Source organism: Mustela nigripes, chromosome 4 (assembly GCF_022355385.1).
Source record: "Mustela nigripes isolate SB6536 chromosome 4, MUSNIG.SB6536, whole genome shotgun sequence".
NCBI classification, from domain to species: domain Eukaryota; kingdom Metazoa; phylum Chordata; class Mammalia; order Carnivora; family Mustelidae; genus Mustela; species Mustela nigripes.
In genome coordinates this window covers 85,586,222-85,610,966 of record NC_081560.1, presented here as the reverse complement: position 1 = coordinate 85,610,966, position 24,745 = coordinate 85,586,222, and the positions used below count along the sequence as shown (strand labels likewise).

The window sequence follows — 24,745 nt, the reverse complement described above, 5'->3', positions numbered from 1 at the left end:
GTGTTGGTGAGGATGTGAAGAAAAAGGAATCCTTTCTTTTGGTGAGAATGTAAAATGATAAACTAGGGAAAATAGTATGGCAGTTCCTCAAAAAAATTTAAAAATGTAATTACCATATGATCCAGCAATTTCAGTTCTGGATATACTCAAAAGAATCAAAAGCCAGATCTCAAAAAAAAAAAAAAAAATTTCCATGTTCATAGCAGCACTATTCACAATAGCCGAAAGGTGAAAGCAAAAGGCAAATGAATGGATAAGTAAAATGTACATACCATGAAATATTATTCAGCCTTGAAAAGAAGTCCGGACACATATTACAATTGTAAAGACCTTATGTGACATAATTAGCCAGTCACAAAAAGACAAATGGTTATGATTCCACTTATATGAGGTACTAGAGTAGTCAAATTCCTAGAGACAAAGAGATGAGAATGGTGGTTGCCAGGGTCTAGGGGTAGGTAGAAATGGGGAGTTGTTACTTATTGGGTGTAGTCTCTGTTTCACAAGATGAAAAGAGTTTTGACAATTGGTTGACAATTGGTTGTGCAACAAAATGAATGGGGCCCTGCGTGTGTCAGTCAGTTGAGGGTCTGTCTTCAGCTCAGGTCATGATCCTAGGGTCCTGGGATCAAGCCCCTCAGTGGGATTACCTGCTCATTCTCTCTCTCTTTCAAATAAATAAATAAAAATCTTTATTAGAGAGGCACCTGGGTGGCTCAGTCGGTTAAGCGTCTGCCTTTGGCTCAGGTCATGATCCCAGGGTCCTGGGATTGAGCTCTGCAGCGGCCCTGCAGCGGGCTCTCTGCTCAGCCGGAAGCCCGCTTCTCACTCTCCCTCTCCCACTCCACCTGCTTGTATTCCTTCTCTCACTGTCTCTCTCTCTGTCAAATAAATATAAACAATCTTTTAAAAGGGAAGTATTTTTAAAAAATACAAAATGAATGTATTTAACACAACCAAGCTGTACACTAAAAAAATGGTTAGGGTGTGAATTTCACATGATGTGTATTTTACCACAATTAAAAAAAAAAATCCATGTGACCTTAGAGGTAATTCTAAGAATGGATGTGGTACATGTGAGAAAAATTAAGAAAGTGGAAGCGGGTTACTTTGAGTCTTAAAGCCTGTCTTAACAAGTGCTTACATTAATAAAGAAAGGTATCAGGAAGAGGTTTAGGGGGAGATAATTAACTTATCTTTGAAATGTCCATTTTGAAGTGAAAGTTACGTTATGTGGTAGATAGCAGGCCCATCAATTTACTTAACAATGAAAATGTAATTCATAGAGACCAATTCTCTAGCTCCTGGTGCTCTTTAACACATCAAGTCTTTCATTTTGCTCAACCTATTCTAGATACAGCCGCGGGCCTGGAGTGGGTGAGGGAGAGGGGTGAATCTTGGTCCACTGGTTCCGTTTTGCTAGTTTTTGCGTTTTACCTCAGTCTTAGAAGGAATCATAGTAGGAGTACAATTGATTTTATTACACATTAAATAACTAAGTTCCAGGGGCACCTGGGTGGCTCAGTGGGTTAAGCCTCTGCCTTCCGCTCAGGTCGTGATCCCAGAGTCCTGGGATCGAGCCCCACATCGGGCTTTCTGCTCTGCAGGGAGCCTGCTTCCTCCTCTCTCTCTGCCTGCCTCTCTGCCTACTTGTGATCTCTGTCAGATAAATAAAGAAAAAATCTTTAAAAAAAAAATAACTAAGTTCCAGAATCCTGTAATTGGTAATATCTTGGGGGGGGGGTGCAACTTCATGCTTTTAGAGCGGTGTAAAGAGATTGCTGGCCTTGGAATAGAATCTTTTTTTTTTTTTTTTAAGATTTTATTTATTTATTTATTTGACAGAGAGAGAGAGAGAGATCACAAGTAGGCAGAGAGGCAGACAGAGAGAGAGAGGAGGAAGCAGGCTCCCTACCAAGCAGAATGCCGGATGAGGGACTAGATGCCAAGACCCTGAGATCATGATCTGAACAGAAGGCAGAGGCTTAACCCACTGAGCCACCCAGGCACCCTGGAATAGAATCTTGGCACTGAGGAGGTAGTCTTCTCCAAATGTTATGATAATTAAATAAAACAATACAGGTAAATTACTTAGTAATATCATAACAAACATTTGATGACATTATTTAGGAAGATACAAATATGTTATAGATCTATGTACTAAATTTTTCTATAGATGCATAAAGACTACAATAATCTCAATAGTAATTCATACATATCTTTACTTTTTTTATTTATACGAGTAGGGGTACTGGAAAAATCAGCGGTTAGGCTCGGGCTAGCAGTGATTTAAAAATAAAAACACCATTCTAAGAACTGCTTCGGAAAATTATGCTCCACGTGTAGCGCCTGGTGGAAAAACACAATCCTTTTCGCCGCGGAACTGAGGAGCTTAGGAACCTTTGTTTTGTGAGAGTCTGTCCCAAACCGGATCTGAGTCAGCTGAGGAACTAGGCTGCCGCACACGTTGGCGCGGTGTGTGGGGGTGGAATTGGCCTCCGCACCGCGAAAGATCCATCCCGGAAGTAGTTATTGGTCGTCTCCATGCGCCGGTTCCTCGGCGTCGTAGAGTCAAGGCGCGAGGCTCGGACCGAGAGGTAGAGCTGGAGGGGACGCTCAGCACCCTCCGCCCGGGACGCGAACCTCTGCCCCCGCGGGGCTGGTCCCGGGGTCATCATGCTGCTCCTGCCGAGTGCTGCGGACGGCCAGGGCACCGCCATCACCCACGCTCTGACCTCTGGTACGTGCCCACTCAACCCCGGCTCCGTCCCGCGTTAGCCGCCCTTGCCTCAGTCTTCCACCAGCGCGACTCCAGAATAGGTCTGTCTTTGTCCCTGGCGACTAGCCCCCGGACTCGTGGGGTCGTGACGCCAGTGCCTTTTGGCTCCAGGCTCCACGGTCATCCTTGCCCAGCCTGAAAGGAAGGAGGGAGGGGGCGTCTTCTTTCTGCTCCTAGTTTCTTCCTCCTCTCCCGCTGCTGACTCATGGACCGGCCGGGGCAGTTCGGGACCGAACCCTCCAGTACCCTAAAAAGGTTCTTGAAAGCATCTCCCATGCCAGGGCAAGAAACTGCCCGCAGCCGAGCTCCCACGTGCCTCGGGTCGTACAAAGCCTTGCTGCCGGGGCTCTGTTAAACACCTCGCTCCCGCTCTGCGTTTGCTTTGGCTTTTCTAAACGTCAGAACTCAAGACGCTGCTCCTTATACTCGTAGCTAGTATGAAAAGGTCGTTGCCAGTACGGCTGCTGAGCTTTGTGCAGACAAAGTTTTTGGAGAGTGATTAAATGAAAGTTAACTGGCTGCTGTAGTTTCTTTAACGTAGAGCCCAAGACAGTCGTGGATCTTGTAAATCTCGTCTCCAGTCGGCGACCCACCTTAATTACCAGCGCCGCTTGTAGAGGCAGTTGTCGGGTGGGATTTTGAGCGTATCTCGTGGCACATGTTGCGTTCTGCCTGTGTGTAATCCTAACACCTGCAGGAAAAGGCTTGAAAGGTGATGTTCTTAAAAACTTCCCCTTTACAACGCAGCTAGTACTGACTGAACGGAGAGTTTGAATCCTGTCCCGTGTATGCTGCAGGAGATCTTAATTTCTCAAACCAACTAAAGCACGTAAAATCAGTTATTCTTGGGAAATTGTGGCCATTAGGTACAAAGGGCAACTTACATTTGAGTTACTTATTGCTGAAAGAGTAAAGCTTTTTTCATTCTTATAGACTATGGAATTAAAATGAAAGTTTATTTCCCTGACTCATTACCTTTTTGGAATTGTTAATATACAGATGTACGGTGATTTATCCCTGCTTCTCAGGAATGACGATAAAGCCTTACTTTGTGGTTTTCAAAGTGGTTTCGAAATGTGGTTTGTCATTCATTCTTCCAAGGAAACCATAGAAGATAGATATTGTTCCGTTTTTACAGTTGTAGACATCCCTGACTCGTTTCACATAGTTACTAATTGTCAGAGCTAGACTAAATCCCGAGCTTCTGATTTCAGATCTAGAGCTTGTTTCACTATAGCAGAGCTGTGTCAGTAAATCCTCATTAGCTGCTTGGAAAGTTGTCTTCCAGAACAAATCATTGCTCATGAATTCTTAAAAATTTTAAAAGCTATCTGAATTCAGGGTTTTAATTAAGATATTTTGACTTGTTTTTGAAAATTTTTTTTGATGAGGATGGTTTATCATTTATTTTATTACAATCATTAGTCTAAAAGGAAAGCAGTTGACATTTCTCCCTGCTCATCATCTTCCTCTCATATTCTCAGAAAAGTTTTGATTTATTGTTGACATTGCTGAACGTTTTGTCAGATAACTGGAAGAGGTTGATTGAGTACTGTGTAAATATTAGGAAATGATTATTGCTAACCCTCATGTTAATTGGAATGCAGGCATACCATGTTTAATGGCACTTTACTGTGCTTTGGTGATAGTGCATTTCTTACAATTGAAGGTTTGTGGCAACCATCTGTTGAGCAAGTCTATCAGCACAACTTTTCCAACAGTATTTGCTTACTCTGTGTCTCTCACATTTTGGTGATAGAGTATTTCAACCTTTTTCTTGATTCTTATGGTGATCTGTGATGTGATAATGATTCGCTGACAGCTCAGATGATGGTTACCATTCTTTAGTAATGAAGTATTTTAAAATTAAGGTACATAGATGGTTTTTTAAGACCTGATGCTATTGGATTCTTAATAGACTACAGCATACTGTAAACATAACTTATATGCCCTGGGAAACCGAAAAATGTATTTGACTCACTTTTTTGCAGTTCTTGCTTTATTGGGGTGGTCTGGAACCAAACCTGCACTATCTTGCATCCCTGTACTGCAATTTCTTCAGTTGATAGTTTTAAAATTACATTCTGATGCTGTTTTGATCTTATATTGCCTTGAAACGGATTTATTCCATGCAATACATTGAAGCCTCTCTTAACGCTTTCAATCACAGCCTCAACACTCTGTCAAGTTGAACCTGTGGGAAGATGGTTTGAAGCTTTTGTTAAGAGGAGAAACAGAAATGCTTCTGCCTCTTTTCAGGAACTGGAGGATAAGAAAGAATTATCAGAAGAATCAGAAGATGAAGAATTACAGTTGGAAGAGTTTCCCATGTTGAAAACACTTGATCCCAAAGACTGGAAGGTATTTAATATCTGAATCTTTTGTTCAATCAGATGCTTTGTGAGGTATAAGGTTTTCCCACGAGTTTTCCATCATTAAGCCACGTTTTAAGATGCCTCAACAAGAAAACCATAATTGAGCACCTGTTTATTGTTAAGCTCTGAGTGGGATAGCACTGATCGTAGGATACTATCTGCTGGAAAAATCCAGGAGGTGGTCCCAAAAAACACAATTTTTGAGCTGGCCCTAAAAGGATGACTGACAGTTTAAGAAGCAGAGAATGGAGAAAAGGTGCTCTGGGCAGAAGGAATAGATCTGCAGAGACACAAAGGTGTAAAGAATGTATAGCACTTCTTCGGTGATTAGTGAAGAGTAGGGTGGGTAGGGTGCTTGAAGGGTAGTGGTGAGAAATTAGTCCTGAAACAAGACTCTAGACCAAATTCTATTATACTGTCCTTTTTATGCCATCCTAACGAAGGAACTCAGATTTTATTTTCAGGGCAGTAGGAAGTCTTCAGAAGTTTCTAAGCTAATTTTAGCAAAGTAATCTGGCAGTACAGAAAATTGCTTGAAAAGGGACAGGGCTGGAGGGGAAGTGAATAGTTTGCTGTTAGAGGGCTAGTGCAATAATCCAAGCCTGCAAATGCATACTTGAGCTAAATTTATGGCCGGGTTTTGAGGAAGAGGGAATGTGTGGTTTTTTTGGAGATAGACTTGATAGAGCTTGATGACCTTGACTGTGTGGTATAAGAAAAGGAGATGTACTCAGAAGACCTCTGAGCTTTCCAGTTTGAATGATCTGCTGGAGTGTGATGTCGGTCACAACACTGGCATGCAGGAAAAAGGAAGATTGTGGGAAATGTGGTGTTTGTGTTCAAGTTGGGCTGTGTCAAAACTCAGGTACTAGTAACGTACTAATGACGTCTTCCTAGTAAATGGTTAGAAACTGGTCTGTGGTTCTGAAAGGAGAATAAAGCCAAAAACATTTGCAAGTCGTTGGCAAGTTGTAGGTGGTAGTTGAACCTGGGGGAATGGAATGACATCAGCCGAGAAGAATATAGACAAATAGGTATCATAAAGCTTTTAAGTAGGCAATGGTATGATACTTAAATATGTGTACCGTGGAATTAGAGTGCCAGAATTCAAATCTGATTCTGCCCATTAAGGCACTGGGACCTTGGGAAAGTGACTTGACATGTCTGTTTCATGCAGTGAGATTGCTAACAGCTCAAAAGGAGTATGGTGAGGATCAATGCAGTGATGCATGTAAAGCACTTAACCTTGTGCTTGACACGTGCTAAATACTAAACAGGCAGTGGATATGAGTTTTGTCTCCTAGCTCAGGAGGGTTAAATGAGAGAAAGTGTATGTCTAAAGCACTTAGGAAAGTAAATAAGCCTTCAGAATGTTAGCTGATTCACATACTGTCATTATCCATTTTAAAAGAAAAGGACTGAACCAAGTTGAGCACTTGAAAATTCAAGGAGTAGGCAGAAGGAGAAGCAGCAAAAGATACTAAGGAGGTGAAAGAGGTAGAAAGAAAACAACAAAAGAGACATTTGGTAATTCAATTAAGGTTTTTTTGGTTTTTAAAGATTTATTTATTTATTTCACAGAGAGAGAGATCACAAGTAGGCAGAGAGGCGGGCAGAGAGAGTGGGAGAAGCAGGCTCCCTGCAGAGCAGAGAGCCCAATGTGGGGCTCAATCCCAGGACCCTGGGATCATGACCTGAGCCAAAAGCAGAGGCTTTAACCCACTGAGCCACCCAGGTGCCCCTGTTTTTTTTTTTTTTTAAAGATTTTATTTATCCATTTACAGAGATCACAACTGGCAGAGGCAGGTGGTGGGGTTCGGGAGTGGGAAGCAGGCTCCCTGCTGAGCAGAGAGCCCAATGCGGGGCCCGATCCTGGGACCCTGGGATCATCACCCCAGCCAAAGGCAGAGGGTTTAACCCTCTAAGCCACCCAGGTGCCCGTCAACTAAGGTTTATTAAACATCAGGCACTAGACTCTTCCAAAAACTAAGAAAGGAGGAAGTCTCAGGAAGGACGAAATAGTCACCCATTGGAGAGGTCAGTCACATAACATGAGTAATAATAAAAGCCACTGGGCTTGGCATACGGAGGGTAGGTGACCACAAAGAAAGCGGTCTGGTGAGTCATTGGGAAGACCAGGAGTTACAGCTGGGTTGATTAGGAGATGATGAATTGTAGACCACAGTGCAAAATACTCTTTCAGAGTGGGCTATTGAGAAAATACTAACTTGAGAGAAAGGCGGGGTCAGGAGAAGATTCTGAATTGGGGACCATTGAGGTATACAAGAGAGAAAAGGAAGAAAGATGGAGGTCTTTAGTATAGAAAAGGATAGGTAACGTCAGAACAACGTGGCATGGAGGGGCGCCTGGGTGGTTCAGTGGGTTAAGCCTCTGCCTTCGGCTCAGGTCATGATCTCAGGGTCCTGGGATTGAGCCCCACATCAGGATCCCCGCTGCCTACTTGTGGTCTCTGTTTGTCAAATAAATAAAATCTTTATAAAAAAAAAAAAAAACGAAGAAGAAGAAGGTAGCAGGGTTCATACATTGGTTCTGTTAATTGTTTCTTTCAACAAACAGGGATCAAGCATCTGCTTTGTGCCAGATGCTGTTCTGGAGCCTGAGGAGTCTGCCAAACAAGACAGTATCACTGCTCCCACATAGCTTCTATTCCAGTGAGGAGACAGACAATAAGTGAACAGTCAAGGACATGGTCACCAGGTGCTGGGCAAAGAAGTAGAACAGGGTGCTGTGATAGAGTGTCCTCATGACTGCTGTAGGTTTAGTGGGTGGGAAATGCTGTGGAGTTGACATTTAAGATAAAACCTGAATGACACACAAAGATCAGGGAGAATGGCATTCCAGGCAGAGATCTTGTGTGGGGGCAGAAAGAATTGTGTCAGGAACTGAAGAAGGCGAATGGGTAGAACATAGTGGATAAGGGAGTGGTAAGGGGGTTAAGGAGCAGTAGTCACTGGAAAGCCATTGGAGAGTTGGAAGCAATAACATATTGTAAGTGCTTTAGGAGAAACAAGAAGGAACAGAGTAGGCAGAGAAGGTTGTTTTAAATAAAGTGATAGCATTTATCCTGAGACTGCAGGATGAGAAGATGGCAGCCAAGTGAAGAGTGAGGGAATGTGCCAGGTGGGGAGAACAGCATTTGAGGAGAAAGGGCTTGGTGTCTGCAGTGAACTGCAACATCAATCTTGTATTTGGAAATGAGTGACCGAGGTGGAGAGGGACAGGCCAGGAATAGTGAGCGAGAGCTGGAGGTGCTCTGTACATCCGGGGCTCAGAGGGGAGGTCTGTACTTGAGCGAAGTGGGCACTGATAAGCATATACGGGTACTAACTATAGTCTAGCCCTGGCATTGGCTCATATTACTCAGGACCAAATTATAGAGAGAGACAAGAGAAACCCCAGAAGGGAGCCTTGCAGGTCCTAGAGAAGCCAGTAGAAGTGGCTGAAAAAAGGTACTGGAAGGTGGGAGGAAAAGAGTGAATGCACAAAAACACTAAAGGAAGGTAGTATTTCAAGGAAGGGGTTAGCTGTGCTGCCACTGAGAGCTGAAGTCACGTGAGGGCAGGTGAGTGATCTTGGACTTGGCACCTGGAAATTCATACTGAAGAGAGCAGCCTCATTGCCCCTGGGTGGGAGTGGATGGAGCAGAACCAAAGTGGAGTGATTTGAAAATGAATGCTAAAGGAGGTAAACGTGTGGACAGCCTTTTGAAGAAGTTTACAATTGACAAAGAGCAGAGAAATGGAGATAGAGCAGTAACTGGAAAGGGGATCTTGGAAGTATTTTTAGGATGAGAGCTAAAGGGGGCACCTGGGTGGCTCCGTCAGTTCAGCACCTGCCTTCAGGTCAGGTTGTGATCTCAGGGTCCTGGGATCAAGCCTTAGGTCAGGGTCCTTGATCAGTGGGGAGCCTGCTTCTCCTCCTTCGTCTGCCCCTCCCCTCTGCTTGTGTGCACGTGTGTGCACTCTCTTCTCAGATAAATCAATGGAATCTTTAAAAAAAAAAAAAGAGGATGAGAGCTAACAGCATCTTTTCATACGGATGAAGATAATCCAGTAGAAATTTAGGAGATAACCGAACGATGTTACTATTTTGAGGAGACTTAGAGAAGACAGGGCTCAGAAGCAAGAGGAAGGATGGAGTAGTTTTCTCTTATTAGGACAGGCTCTTCCAGCTGTGAATGGAGGGAAAGGGAAAAGATGTGTGGATGCCAGTAGGGTGGTAGGAATTCGAGTAGGATAATTTTACATTGCTCAGTTACGCAGGAGGCAGGGCTGTTGATAAGAAGGTGGAGAAGGATCTGTGAGATTGAGGAGACACTAGAGAAATAGTGACCTTAAGGAGTGGAAAGGGAAACGAACTGGAACAAGTCTGATTGCCAGGCATAATAAAGAAGCCCATCCATATGAACTTTGCTTTCCTGAATTTAAAGGGAAACCAGTCAGCCCTACTTGACTTTTTCTTTCCATGTTACATACTCTCAACTCCCTTGCCCCCCCACTCACTCCTCCAATACTAGATACACCCATTGAGTTCTGTAGGGAGATTTCAGTTGCTACTTCAACTTGTAAATTCACAAAGATGTTAACCAAAGCAGAGACAAAAGCAGGTATTTCCTCTCCAGAGAAGCCTCATCACTTGGTTTTGCAAAGTTTCCATCCAAATTACCTTTCTGCTTAACATGACTCCTAGGCCTGTCATTGCCCTGGCCCAACCCTGTGGGGCTGTGATAATACTTCCCTCTGTTCTGAAATCTTCCTAGCTATACCCTGATTTAAGGATGACCATAAGATATTAGTAGGTGTTAAGAGAAAAATGGGCTCAGTAGTCAAGGAAGTTTGGAAAATGCTGGGTTTTGCAGGTGTGTTTGCATGGTGGTTGTTTGTTTGTTTGTTTTTAATTTCAGGACTTCTCAGAGCCTTTATTAGGCTTATGTATATATAAATTATCACGAATGCTGTATCACAGTCCACCACATTTCCCAGACTTACTACAGAATCCATTTTATATGCAATGTCTCACTGGACTCCCATAATAATGGGAAGCACTATTATAGGGTACTAGCATAAGGAACAAGATATATTGCTCCATTTCATACTTGACTCCCTTTTGTGTCTTTATCAGAACCAAGATCATTATGCAGTACTTGGACTTGGCCATGTAAGATACAAAGCTACCCAGAGACAGATCAAAGCAGCTCGTAAGTACTTAGTTCTTTTGAGATAATCCAATATCTGGAATATCTGTCATAAATCTATATTCAATAGCATTTAATACATGGTCATAATATTGCATAACTACAGTATCCTTTACCTTCAGAAACAGAAAAAAGCAATCATTCTCATGCATGGGAATGAGAAATGAGAAGGTGGGTGGGTGGGTGGGTGTGTTTGTGACCAATAAAGAACATTCTCCCAATGGCAAGTTTTTAAGAAATAATGTTTCATTTTTCTTTAGAAGTATGGCCAGCTGTATTTAGTGGAAGCTGCCTTGTTACTTAGGTTTTTTAATGTTATTTTGTGGTTCAGGTTACATTTTTATTGATGCCACCTGGGTCTTCTGCCCAAGAGAGAATTATCTGATGTTTTACTGCTTTCTTCATTAAAAGATTAAAAATTTGGGGGAAAGTGTTGGGAACCTTGTCTTCACATGGTTTATAAAACAGCATCCCCTTAGAACTCTACATCTCGTTTGCTTCACCTGGTTAGTAAAGTTTGATGAAAGAGGTGAAGGTGATTAGTTTTCTGTGTTTTATCTTAGGAGAATGTTCTGCCCTCCACTCTAGAGAATGGATATTGAGGTCAGAGGAGGTAAGATTGTGACCATATAGAAAAGGAATTAGTGAGTCAAGGCCAGTCAGGAGGAGAAAGTATTGTGCTTGGAGGAAGATGGCTAAATGAAACCCATCTCGTGTTGAAAAATACTAGTTGAGAATAAGTATAGTAGATAAACTCAAAATTTTCTCTACTAATGCTTATATTTAGGAAAATCAGAGGAGAGATTTTTAATAAGATGAAGGAATTTATGAGATTATTTTATATTTGTTTGGTTTCTTAAAAAGCTGGCATGGTTTTCGACGAAGCATATGTTAATGCATGTGAATAGTCCTTGCAGTATACATAAATGCCAGGGAAATTGATTTGCCATGGAGAAATATTTGCAAAGTCTTGCTATGTGAAACAGCAGCATATGAATACCAAATGAGTCTTGATACATGGAAGTATGAAAACAGTTGATGTTTTAAGGTGAAGGAATTGTTTTTTTCTCTAAAATAAAAAATGTACCATGAGCTGTAAAAGAAACATTCATTTATTTCTAAGTCCATTCATTTTATTGGCATAATAGAAGTTAATTTTTTAATACTCTATAGCCAGAAGTTCTGCAATCCCAATGCACCAGATTATTAACATTAAGTGGAATTATAATTCACTCTCTCCCCCTATGTTGATATTCTCAGTATTTATTCAAAAGGAAACTGATGTTCTCTCTTTTTTTTAAGATTTTATTTATTTGACAGACATCAATAGTAGGCAGAAAGGCAGGCAGGGGGGTAGGGAGCAAGCTCCTCACTGAGGGGCTTGGTTCCAGGACCCCAAGATCATTACCCAAGCCGAAGGCAGAGGCTTAACCCACTGAGCCACTCAGGCGCCCCGAAACTGATGTTTGCTTACCTCTGTCATTATAAAAAGGGCAGCTGCTTGCTTTACTGCTTTCTGAAATTTAGTTCAAAAGTAAAAATGCAAAGTTAGTGTTTATAAATCTGTAATAATTAGCACAGAGAGGCCTCATAAAAATAAGTCTTACTGCATTTGAGATCCTTCAAACGCTTACATCCTGTTACACACATACCAAAGAGTTTTCTGTTGTTTAATGCATTTTGAATTGCTATAATGAAAATTAGGAAGTCAGTGAAGGGTGAATAAAATAAGTGGTCTTTTTTTTCCCTTCTCTGCATTATCTGAAAAGAATAAATCACTAGAAAAGTTGAATGATGGGTTAAGAGTAAGTAAAGTGGAATTTCAGTTGCTTACATAATTTTGTTTTGAAGTAAAATAGTCACACTGGCAAATAATGCATGTAGGTTTGCTACTCTTTGCACAGAAATAAAGTCTTTGGTGATTTGAATTTCCTAAATTTAATAATTTTAGTTCAAAATATTTCTGACATTTTAAAGTGAAGCTGTTCCTTGTACTTCTTAAAAATTAAAAATCCTGTTTAGATCATTTTATGATAATAGCAATATGAATGTACAGTAAAAGCCTTTTTGCTAATGTACTCTCAAATCATTCCAGAAACTGTCCTCAGTGGGAGGAGAGGCAGATACTTTTGAAATTCCAGTAAACAGCTGTTGTTCACAAATTACCCTTGTTTCTTTTTCAGACTGTGTTCTTTGGCGTCCTTTATTTTTAATATTGAGAAATATCTTTTGCTCCCTCCACAAGAGACAATTTAAGACCATCTCAGGACTCTCTAATATACAGTGAAAAAAAAAACCAGTGCAGCATGAGGAGACTATCCAGCAAAAAATGGAGATATAACCTCTTTTAGACTTACAAGGTTCAAAAGAAAATTTAAGCATCTCCTCATGCTTTTGGTGAAATATGAAGATCCTGTTTTGGGGCTATCGTGTAGGCATTGCAGAAAGAGACTAGGGAGAAAGAAGTAGAACTGTTTGTGGAAACTGAAAACATGAGAGCTGAACTTAGAATTCCAAAGGTTGACATAACGCTTAGAAAAACAGTAAAGCAGAGGACAACTTGAGGAATGTTCCCAAGATTCAGAAAGAAAGTATAAAGAGGTGCCAGATTTCTCTAAAGAAGTCAGAATAAATGTCACAAGCCATAATTGCAAATAAAGAAGGAAACTGACCAATTTATAAGAAGATATTTCTTGGGATTGAGAATGTTTGCGGGCATGTGACTTAAATTTTACTGCCCAGCACACTTCTTTGAAATTGATAGGAGAGCAGTGTGAGTTCAGCTGTACTGCACGGAATCTATTTTGCCAGCAGGTGTCGGGCGCACTGCAAACCTTTTGGCTTTACCCCTCTGCTCTGGCCGTGGAAGTAGCCTCTGTTCCCTTTTTCAAATTCCCCACGGTACTGGGATCATCACACCTCCAAACTGTTGGGTATGATTTGATTACAGTTCCTAGGTACATAACTTACTAGCGCTATAGTCTGACTCTTTCAGAGATTCTGTGAGCTGCCTGATAATGTTTATTCCTTTTTTGCTTAAAACAGCTAGAAGACAGAAATGCTTCTTCTGGAATGTTAGTGAGGAAACGTGATATACTAGACTGTTAAAAAAAAAAAAAATTGGAGTTCAAAAAACAACCCGTTTTTGAAGCCCTGCAGTATATGTAGAAATTACTAACTTTATTATGCCTATAAAAAGATTTGTACATAAACGTTTATAGCAGCCATATTCACAATATCCAAAAACTGGAAACCACCCAGTGTTCACCAGCAACATCATGATAAGCAAACTGCTGTATATTCATACAGTAAATTAGTGCTTGGTGGTTAAAAAGAGAACAGATTACTAAGAGGTCTGGAAATGGTGATGAATCTCAAAACATTAGGTTGAGCAGAAAAGTTACAAAGACAAACTATATAATTCCATTTACATGAAGTTCAAGAGCATGTGGGTGAAGGAAGTCAGGTGGTAGGGCCTGGGAGTTGATTGGAAATAGTAAAGGGGCTTCGGTGATGGAAATGGTCTGTATTTTCTTTGGTGGCAGTTAGAGGGTTGTATACAGTTGTCAAAGTTCAGTGTAAAATTTTAATTCAATAAAAGATATGATTAAACAAATCAAAAAAAGAGTCACTTGAGAAATCAGATATACTCTTTGGGGCCTAGAAAGATACAAAAATTGTATTAAGAGATTCTTTATGTAAAAGTAAAATCATTGCCTATCAAAACTTAAGGGACAGCAATTAGAGCTGCACCATAAGTAAGTTCATTGCCTTAAACTAATGTTACTTTTTAAAAAGAGGGAAAAATAAAATGGGCGTCCAATTCAAATGTTTAAAAGAATAGCACTAGGAACGTGGAGGGAAAAATAGAAGACAGCACTTCCCCAAAGTGGATTTATAAAAAGAAAAAACAAATAGCAAAATACAAAAAGAAACCATTACAGAAGATATATTTTTTTTTAAGTTTTTTTTTTTTTTTTTTAAATTTTGAGAGAGAGAGAACAAGCGAGCAGGGGGAGGGGTAGAGACAGAAGCAGGCTCCCCACCGAGCAGGGAGCCCAACAAGGGGCTCAGTCCCAGGACCCTGAGATCATGAACTGAGCCGAAGGCAGCCACCTCACCAAGTGAATAAAATCTTTAAAAAAAATAAAGTCGATTTTGTCTGACATAGTATTGCTACCCTAATCTCTTTTTTTTTCCCACTTCCGTTTGAATGGAATATTTTTTTCAGTCTCTTCACTTTCAGTCTCTTATGTGTCTTTACAGCTAAAGTAAGTCTCTCATAGGCAACATATTAGATGGGTCTTGTTTTTAAAGATTTATTTGAGAGAGAGAGAGAAAGTACAGAGGGAGAGGGAGAAGCAGACTCCCCCCACTAAGCAGAGAGCCTGATGTGTGCCTGATTCCAGGACACTGGGATCATGACTTGAGCCACAGGCAGATGCTTAACCGAATGAGCCAGCCAGGTGCCCCAGTGGATCTTGTTTTATCCATTCATTCACCCTGTGTCTTTTGAAGCTTTTAGACCATTTACATATTAAGCAGTTATTAATGGGCATGTACCTATTGTCATGTTGCCAGTTGCTTCCTGAGTTTGGTTTTATTTTGTTTTTTTTGGTTTGTTTTGGGGGGTTTTCTTGGGAGGGGGTGTATTTTGGAGCTCTTCTATTTATCCTCATGCTGTCTTCCCTCGTGGTGTGATGACTTCCTTTAAAGTTAGGCTTTGATTCCTTTATTTATTTATTTGTTTTTATCTGTTAAAGGTTTTTGGTTTGCGGTTACCATGAGGTTTGCATAACATCCCGTGTGTATAATAGCAGTCTATATTAAGTTGATCGTCGCTTAAATTCAAACACATTTTCAAAGCTCGACTTTTTTACTCCCCCATTGTTTTATGTATATGGTGTCCTATTTTGACATCATTTTATTTTGTGCATCTGTTGGCTGATTTTTGTAGGAAACTGTTTTTTTCCCCACTTTTGTCTTTTTACCGTGATATGATAGCTTTATAGGTGATTCATCTTCACTGTATGTTTGCTTTTACCAATGGAGTTTTCCTTTCACCATCTTCTAGTTATAGCCTGTTGTTTTCACTTAGTTCCCTTTCACATTTCTTACTTCTTGTAGGGCTAGTTTAATGCTGATAGACTCCTTCAACTTTTGTTTGTCTTGCAAACTCCTTTATCTCTCCCTTTATTGTGAATGACAGCCTTGCTCAGTGCAGTGTTCTCGGTTATACGGTTTTTCCCAGCACTCTGAATATGTCACGCTGCTTTCTTCTGACCTGCAAAACTTCTGCTGAAAGAAATCATCCTTCTCAAGGTCCCCTTGTATGTGACTGTTTCCTTTTCTCTTGCTGGTTTTAAGATTCTGTTTAATTTTTGCCATTTTAATTATTATGCACTAAGGTAGATCTTCTGGGTTTCATTCTCCCTTTGCCGGGCTCCCTTTGTAGTCTGTATCCATTTCTTTACAGGTTGGGATAGTTTCGGCCATTATTTCTGTCCTATCTCTGTCCTTCCATAATGCCTATAATTCAGACGTTCTCTTATACTTGATGTTGTTGCAGAGTTCCCTTAACAGATCATTTTTTATTTTCTTAATGTTTTTTAAAGATTTAATTTGTCAGAATGAGCGAGAGCATGTGTGAGTGCACAGGCAGGCTCCCTGCTGAGCAAGGAGCCAGATTCAGGACTCCATCCCAGGACCCCGAGATCATGACCTGAGCTGAAGGCAAAGGCTTAACCAACTGAGCCACCCAGACATCCCACCGAGCCTTATTCTTTACATTCTTTTCTTTCTGCTCTTTGGCTTGGTTGCTTTCCATTATCCTGTCTTCATCACTGATCCACTCTTCTGATCCTCTGATCTGGCCTTGAGTCCTTGTAGTTTGTTTTTCATATTTTCTGTCTTTGTTAAGGTACTTACTGAATCATCCACTGTTCCCTCCAGTGCCAGTGAACATCTTTATGACCATTACTTTGAGCCTTTAATCAGGTTGAATGCGTATTTCCATTTTGTTAGTAGCTCTTTTTTCTTGGGTTTTGTTTTGATCTTTCATTTGGATCATGTTCCTGTCTCCTTAGTTTTCGTGACTCTCTGTGTGCCTGTGTATTAGGTCAGTCAGCACCCTCTCTTGTTTTTGAAAATAGTGGGTTTCTATCAAAGGTGTCCTGTGGTGCCTAATGGTGCATCCCCGCCCCCCAAGTCACCAGGCCCAGGTCCTCCAGGAATATTTTGTGTGGGGGCTGCATACCCTCCTCGAGTAGACTGGTCCGGGACTACTGTAGGATCCAAGGTAGGCCCGGCTTGCCCCCAGCACCGCTGCTTTGCTGGTCAGGCTACAAGTGCTGCAGGTGTGCTGGTGGTTGGGCTGCCTCCCTACCCCCCCCCAGCCCCTCCCACCCCCACCCCGTCCATAGGTGGTTTGGAGAGGCCCTGCTTATGACCGAGGCTCCCTACCAGATGTGCAGGGATGGGAGCCACTTGGGATGGGCACCTTCGGGTGCCAGGGTTCTATAGCTAGGTAGATGGAGGGTGTCACAGCTGGCTTCCACCAGCATCGGGGGAGTAAGGAGGGCAAGGAAAATTGCACCTGCCCTCACTTTTCTTTCTAGAGAGAGTTCCTGCAGATCTCTGCTCCTATAATTAGGGGCACATGTCCTATAATTAGTCAGTAAATCTGTCACATGTAACCACGTGCTTTTTAGATTGCTCCCTTTGTGCTGGGTCTCAGAATGAGGGATCCAGTGCACTGGCCCTTTAAAAGCAGAGTGTCAGTATAGCCTTCCAACTCCTAGAGTGAAGCCCCACTGATTTTCAAAGCTAGATGTTGTGGGCGCTCCTCTCCCCTGTGTGAAATTCCAGGGCAAGGGTGCCCAGTAGGGGCTTGATCCCCACTCTTCACGGAGGACCCCTGTAGCTGTGATATTCTTACTTCAACCCCACTGGGTTGCCACACTGGGGATTTGTTCCAGACTACATCTCTTCCCCCTTCCCTGTCAATATGTCTTTTTCATCTTTAGCTGTGTAAGAGCTGTTCTGTTGGTCTTCAGGTCTTTATCAAACAAAGTGAGTTGCACTGCACGTAGTTGCAGTCTTGATGGGTTCGTAGGAGGAGATGAGCTTAGGATCCTTCTACGCCGCCATCTTCCCAAGCTCCTCATCTTTATTTTTAGTTTTGATGCATAAAGTGACAAATTGTCTAAATCTGGCTTGTTTTGTAGATAAAGCAATGGTTTTAAAACATCATCCAGACAAACGGAAAGCAGCTGGTGAACCAATAAAAGAAGGAGATAATGACTACTTCACTTGCATAACTAAAGGTAAGAAAATATTTTAGAGTCAGGGATTTCTAATAGTGATGATTATTTAGTAAGTGCTGGGATTGGATTTCTGGTGTATATTCTGTAGCTAATTTAACTATACCATGACAGTCACAACACTCTGAGTTGTTTCTGGTTGTTTCTGATAATCTGCCCCTGAGCCTCAGTACAGCTCTGTGAGGTTCTGCCAACCCCCTCCCTCGAATCAGGAATGCAAAAGGTTGGGCCCCACCCCGTAGCCACTGACACAGTCTGCAGTTTAATGAGCTCATCCTAGAGGTTAATTCATCTTAAGTATTATTTCTAACAAGGATACTAATTTCTCCATTTCAGTTATTTTGAAGGACTAAATTGTTCCTCAGGTGTTTTCACTAATTTAAATCCAAAAATTGATTATATCCTGCTAAGGACCCCAAGACAGTTTATTGTTCTTTACATGGCCATGTCATCATTAAGCAAATTAACATAGGCTGTTGCCATTTCTAAATGTGCCCTTCAATGTGATTTTACTCCCAACACGGGGCTTAAACGTGCAGCCCTGAGGTCAAGACCTGAGCTAAGGTCAAGAGTCAGACAGTTAACCGAGTGAGCCACCCTGGTGCCCCTGATTGTACATGCTGAATTTTTAAAATTGTGTACACACCTTTCAAACTTACTCTTTTGGGTCCAGTCTTACACAGTGCTTAAGATGTTAAAGATTCTTTGATTCTTTACAACCATGGAATCTTAATGGTTAATTTTCTTTTTTTTTTTTCCTTAGAGTCCTGCATTCTTAAGGGTTGAGGATTTAACTGTTGTTTTGTTATGTAACTTCCAGAAGAGATTCTGAAGTTGTGAAGTGAGATTATATCCAGTAGAGTTGGAGGTGTTATTACCCAGATTCAGTCTCTTCCAGCCCACAAGCACACCAGATTTTTAAATATGAAAAATAATAACCTTTTTTTAAAGGAAGGAGGTTTTTTTCCCCCCTCACAGGAAAAAATTCAGAGTCATGGTAATGTGACCTTATCATTTTTTCCTCAGCTTATGAAATGTTATCTGATCCAGTGAAAAGACGGGCGTTCAACAGTGTAGATCCTACTTTTGATAACTCAGTTCCTTCTAAAAGTGAAGCAAAAGACAATTTCTTCGAAGTGTTTTCCCCAGTGTTTGAAAGGAATTCTAGGTGAGTTAAGGGATCCCTTTGTGATCATAATGTTCTGTTGGCTTCCTGCATGTGCTTCCTGGCGTCTGCATCTTTCCTCTGATAGGAGTTTTTGCTCTCTTTCTCCTCCTCTCCAGACTTGAGCCCCTCTGGTGAACGAACTGCTCTTCATTTATTTTGCTCTTTGAACAGAAGTTCTGCCTTTCCCATGGCGAGATTCCTTTACAGCTCATAGGATGTTTTTCTTTCAGATTTCCTTTGTGGGAAAGAACAATACCTGACTTTATGTCATGTCATAGTGTAATTTAGGATGATATAACTTTAATGTGAGTGTATATGTAATTTATTTCCTAAGTCAGCTTTTAAATGGTGTATATCAATATTGTACATTTTTTTGGTTCCATCTGCACTGGAAGGTTTCCCTAGAGCACAGCTTGGCTGCACACTGGCATCAGCTGGAGAGCTTGAAGACCTCCTGATGGCTGTGTTCTACCCGGGGAGATGGAGATTTAACTGTGATTTCTATTTAATGAGTTTGGAATGTCTGTCGGATATTTAAATACTCCCAGGTGATTCTACTGTGCAGTCAGGTTTGAGACCCACTTTATTGGTTTAGTGCAGCTTACCTGCCCACTCTCCTGGTTCTTGTTTTGTGATAGTGTTGAAGGTGGTAATAACAAGAGTGAGGTGTATTTTTGTTGTGGAATGGTTTCATAGAGTAGAAAACACGGGTCAGCCTCAGGATCCTTCCAGAGATGGCGTTGAGGTGCTGAACTGAGAAGTCTGACTCTGAGGGGGTTGGTCATGGTGCTGATGAGGTGGGAATCCTCTCCCTGTATCGAAATTTGTTAAAAACCTGGGCCTGGTTGTTTCCATACTGCCAGTTTAGAGGCAGGAGTAAGTGTGCCTGGGAGAGGGGGCTCACGCCAGTATGGCAGCTGCTAATTTTATGGAGCTGAAGACAACCTGATGTGGAGAACACGGTTTCGTTGTTTTCTCCCCAACCCTGTCTACCCGCACCCTCTCTCATTGCGCCTGAATGGGTCCAAGTCCACTGCTGACCTTCTAGCCCCACCTCTTAGTCATAGGGAAGGAGATTAGTAAAAATTGTTTCTTTAGTAAGTTAGCTTCTCTGTTGACCTTTTATACACAATTTTGAATTGAATTTTCCTCTTCTCATGTTTCAGGTGGTCAAATAAAAAAAATGTCCCTAAACTTGGTGATATGAATTCATCATTTGAAGATGTAGATGCATTTTATTCTTTCTGGTAAGTGAATACACTTTCTATGATGCTGTCATTTTTTTTTTTTTTTAAGATTTTATTTATTTATTTGACAGAAAGAGTGAGCACAGGCAGACAGAGTGACAGGCAGAGGCAGAGGGAGAAGCAGGCTCCCTGCTGAGCAAGGAGCCCGATGTGGGACTCCATCCTAGCAGGCTGGGATCATGACCTGAGCCGAAGGCAGCTGCTTAACCAACTGAGCCACCCAGGCGTCCCGATGCTGTCATTTTTTTTTTTTAAGATTTTTTCTTTATTTATCTGACAGAGATCACAAGTAGGCAGAGAGGCAGGCAGAGAGAGAGGAGGAAGCAGACTCCCTGCAGCGCAGAGAGCCCGATGCGGGGCTCGATCCCAGGACCCTGGGATCATGACCTGAGCCGAAGGCAGAGGCTTAACCCACTGAGCCACCCAGGTGCCCCCCCGATGCTGTCATTTTTTAAAAGGATAATTAATCAAGAAATACTTGTTCCTTCATAAATTAATTGAAGGATAGGAGAGTCACAGAACCTTTCCTGAACAAAAGCACTCTAATCAGAAGTAATCATAAAGGTTTTCACATAATGCTGTATTATCTCCTATATGATAGACTTTCATGGTTTTTTAATCTGTTTTATAATAATCAGCGGTCCAGATGTCAAGCATACTATAGTGGTAAAAAATGAAAATTAAGGGGCCATTTGATTTCAGTAAAAATAAATACATTTTCATTTGTCTTGCCAATAAAAATACTTGAATACATGAGGAAGGCAGTATTTGTTTCTGTAACTAATTCACTAATATTTAGTAAACAGTATGCATGTTTACTAAAGTTCATAATTGATAAACATAATTCATGTTTACTAAGTTCATAATTACTTGTGCTATATTTTCTCATTAAGTATTTGGTAAATGAAAACATGAGATTGATATGAAACAAAAATGACCAAATTTAGCTCTACCAGTTGTAGTTGCCGTTTTCCTTCAGACGATACAAATCAGAGATGCAGTAACCACTTTGAGGCTTACCTAAACACTTCACAGACTAGGACAGGTGAAAGTAGGGAGACCTTTAACAAGTCCCAGGCAAGAAAGGTGACTGGAGGTGGCAGGGGGGGTGTGATTTTAATTTAGGGGTGATGAATGTACCTTTAGATTTTCATGCCAAATCTAGTGTCCTTTAAGAAAAAGGAAAAAGATGACTTGAGCTTAGTGTTCGTCCCACCAGTGGAGGGTGGGGCTCTACGAAGATAAACTCATCCACTTGCGGTTAATGTTCCTTAGAAGTACGTGCATCTGACTTAATTTTAAAAGGAAGATTTTTTTTTCATTTGTTTTGGCTTAATTTTGTTTTTATCTGTGCTAGGTATAATTTTGATTCTTGGAGAGAATTTTCTTATTTAGATGAAGAAGAAAAAGAAAAAGCGGAATGGTATGTATGTAAGTCACTAATAAAGGAAGATAGTTGTTTGGCTCCTTGCGATGTTATATAAATATACTACATATATTTTATTAAATGTGTGTATCCTTTGAGCTTTTTAGTAGTATTTTGAGATCCCATCTCAGACGTTAAACTAGATGAGGCCAAATCAATATTTATGATATGCTTAAGAAATTGCCAAGAAATACAGTTGTCACAAAAGCTCAATTTAGCAAGTTATTTTTCTTCTGTTTATATAACTGGTTTTAGTTTTCCCTGTGTATGTAGGGAAATACTTTTGACATGAATATTCCCCCAAAATTAATACTAAGTTGAATCACCCTTTAATGTTAATAGTGACATGGCATTTTAACCTTCTCAGACATTATTTATATATAAACTTATAAAATAATTACATTTGTTAGTGATACCATCTCTAATCAATAATTTATTTGCAATATTTTCTATTTTATAGTCGTGATGAGAGGAGATGGATTGAAAAACAGAACAGAGCAACAAGGGCACAAAGAAAAAAAGAAGAAATGAACAGAATAAGAACATTAGTTGGTAAGCATAACTGGTATTTTTTAAAAGTTTCTTTAAATATTGGAAGATGAAAAAGTTAAATTTTTTTTTTTTTGGTAGACAACGCATACAGCTGTGATCCCAGAATAAAAAAATTTAAGGAAGAAGAAAAGGCCAAGAAAGAAGCAGAAAAGAAAGCAAAAGCAGAAGCAAAACGGAAAGAGCAAGAAGCTAAAGAAAAAGTAAGATGATGAAGCTGGATTTTAAGTGTTCATAAAATCTTTAATCCTCATATATATTTAAAAAGCCATAATGCTGAGGGGCACTTGGGGGGCTTAGTTGGTTAAACATCCAGCTCGTGATCTCAGGCTCATGAGTTCAAGCCCTCTTGGACTCTACATTGGGCATGAAGCCTACTTAAAAAATAAACAAACCACTGTAACCTTAGAGAAGGTGCTACATGAATAAACCTTGATAAATTGGTACCATTGATACTTATAGGCATATTCCTTGAAGCAAATTTTTATTAAGCAAAAACATGCCCTATATATTCCTTTAATATTGTCTTTATTTCTAATGTGCCTATTTTACATTTCTAAAAATGTAGAACCGTGCCAGCTGCTTTTCTCAATTCAGCCTCAGTCTTCAATAAGTTGACACGTCATCTTTTTTCCTAATTTATTTAAACGTTGAATTTTTTTGAGTAAGATTATAGACATTTAGAAATCCTAGTTTTCTTATTAAAATGATTTTATTTTCCATTATTAAAGCAAAGACAAGCTGAATTAGAAGCTGCTCGGTTAGCTAAAGAGAAGGAAGAGGAGGAAGTTAGACAACAAGCATTACTGGCAAAGAAGGAAAAAGATATCCAGAAAAAAGCCATTAAGAAGGAAAGGCAAAAACTTCGAAACTCATGCAAGGTACGTCAGATACTAGGTAATACTAGGTAACAAATCCAATTGCTGATTAAACTTAAGAATATTTCCTATATTATACTATGCAAATATAATTAAACTGTTATATACATTTTATCTCATTTAAACATATTAAATGCTTTTAAATTCACTTTTTAAAAATTTCACATGTGCGTATTTCAGTGTGCAACTGTGGTAATTGGGGTTTTTTTTTTTTGACATAAACATCGTACTATTTTCATACCTGAAAAAAAAACCTGCTCGATATTCTAATAATCTCTTTGATTATCACCAGAATGTCTTTGTATGGTTGGTTTATTGAAATTAGGATCTAAATAGGATTATTCCAAAGCCTTCAGTTGTGTGTCTCCCAGTTGTGTCTGTAACAGACCCCACACACACACACCATCTCTTCCCCTTCTCTCATTGCCATTCATTTCTTGAAAAACCAGATCATTTGTTCTGATAATGTCCCATAGTTTGGTTCTGGCTGGTTGCTTCCTTAATGCTGTAAAATCAATATTTTTCTTAGAAGTTATTTTCAAAGTTGAACTTGGGTTCTTTTTAAGGATCTGAAAGGTTTCATTTTTATCAAAATGGGTATCATTTGGGGGAGTACTCATAGTTTGCATTCAGATAGTGTTCACTGAAAAATATTGACCAGAAAAATCCCAGAAGTATTCAAATGTAGTTTTGTTCCAGAGCTGTTGTTAACATTTACAGTTGGCAGAGTCTGGGACCAGTATTGTTCCTTACCAAATAGCACTGAATGAATAAATGAACTGCCACGCTATAGGGAGAGATGGCCATGCAGTGTTGTATACTGTACTGTTGAGTTAAATCCAGCGAGTATGTAAATGCTTACTCTGTGTGGAAACATTCTCTTCCATGTCACTGTCCAGAGGCCCTATCAGACATTGGAGATATATTTTAATATATGCCATCCTGAACCTTCAGTTAATGTAATTGAAGTTAACCCACCCCATCAGCAAGCTTTGAAAGAGACTGAACCAAAATACAAGCACGGGTAATCACTTCAGGCTTTTGGTCAGCAAAAAGAAATAAAATAGAAAAAATGAAGTATTTTCCTCAGATTTCACCCAGAAAATTGTTTTGAGAAGGATGCATTGTATCATAGTAGTGAGGAGTTCAGGCTGAGAGCAAGCCGCCTGGGTCTGAAGTCTTTCTGTATTAGGCACTTAATGTCTGTGGACCCCCAGGAGGTTACTTCAACCACTTTGTCCCTCGGTTTCCTCACCTACACAGTAGCTGAAATAGGACCTATTAATCGAATTGTGAAGTTTAAATGAGAGCATTTACATGTGCTGCTCTTGGCATGCAGTGAGGAATCTGCACGAACTTCAATAGTTAAAATTGAATTGTTCTCGGGGCGCCTGGGTGGTTCAGTGGGTTAAAGCCTCTGCTTTTGGCTCAGGTCATGATCCCGGGGTCCTGGGATTGAGCCCCGCATCAGGCTCTGCTCAGCAGGGAGCCTGCTTCCCCCTCTCTCTCTCTGCCTGCCTCTCTGCCTACCTGTGATCTCTGTCTGTCAAATAAATAAATCTTGAAAAAAAAAATTTGAATCATTCTCTTAGAGTTGATGCATAAATGAGGTAAACGTTCTGGCATTAGGTAACTGTTTTATTGCTGCTTTCCAGGATGAGTTCACTTACTCATCAGCTATCTGCTGAGCTCTTACTATGATTGATGTAGATATAATGATATGGTCCTTGCCTTCCAGAAATCTGGCTAACGGTAGAAAATTAAAAGTGAACACTTTGAGACAAGT

The 24,745-nt window shown here is 40.5% G+C and overlaps 1 protein-coding gene across 2 annotated transcripts in view; it reads left to right on the top strand.

Moving 5' to 3' along the window:
• Positions 1–2,390: 2,390 nt before the first annotated feature.
• DNAJC2 (DnaJ heat shock protein family (Hsp40) member C2) overlaps positions 2,391–24,745 on the top strand; it is a 29,916-nt gene continuing 7,561 nt past the window's right edge. The window contains exons 1-10 of one of the 2 annotated variants that reach the window (XM_059396989.1): positions 2,391–2,740; positions 4,950–5,140; positions 10,297–10,372; positions 17,596–17,694; positions 18,718–18,859; positions 20,026–20,106; positions 21,464–21,529; positions 21,993–22,084; positions 22,163–22,284; positions 22,813–22,962. In XM_059396989.1, coding sequence (XP_059252972.1) covers positions 2,677–2,740; positions 4,950–5,140; positions 10,297–10,372; positions 17,596–17,694; positions 18,718–18,859; positions 20,026–20,106; positions 21,464–21,529; positions 21,993–22,084; positions 22,163–22,284; positions 22,813–22,962 — 1,083 coding nt within the window. In that variant the 5' untranslated portion in view covers positions 2,391–2,676. The remainder of the gene's footprint in view (positions 2,741–4,949; positions 5,141–10,296; positions 10,373–17,595; positions 17,695–18,717; positions 18,860–20,025; positions 20,107–21,463; positions 21,530–21,992; positions 22,085–22,162; positions 22,285–22,812; positions 22,963–24,745) is intronic. The other variant, XM_059396990.1, reaches the window with a different exon arrangement.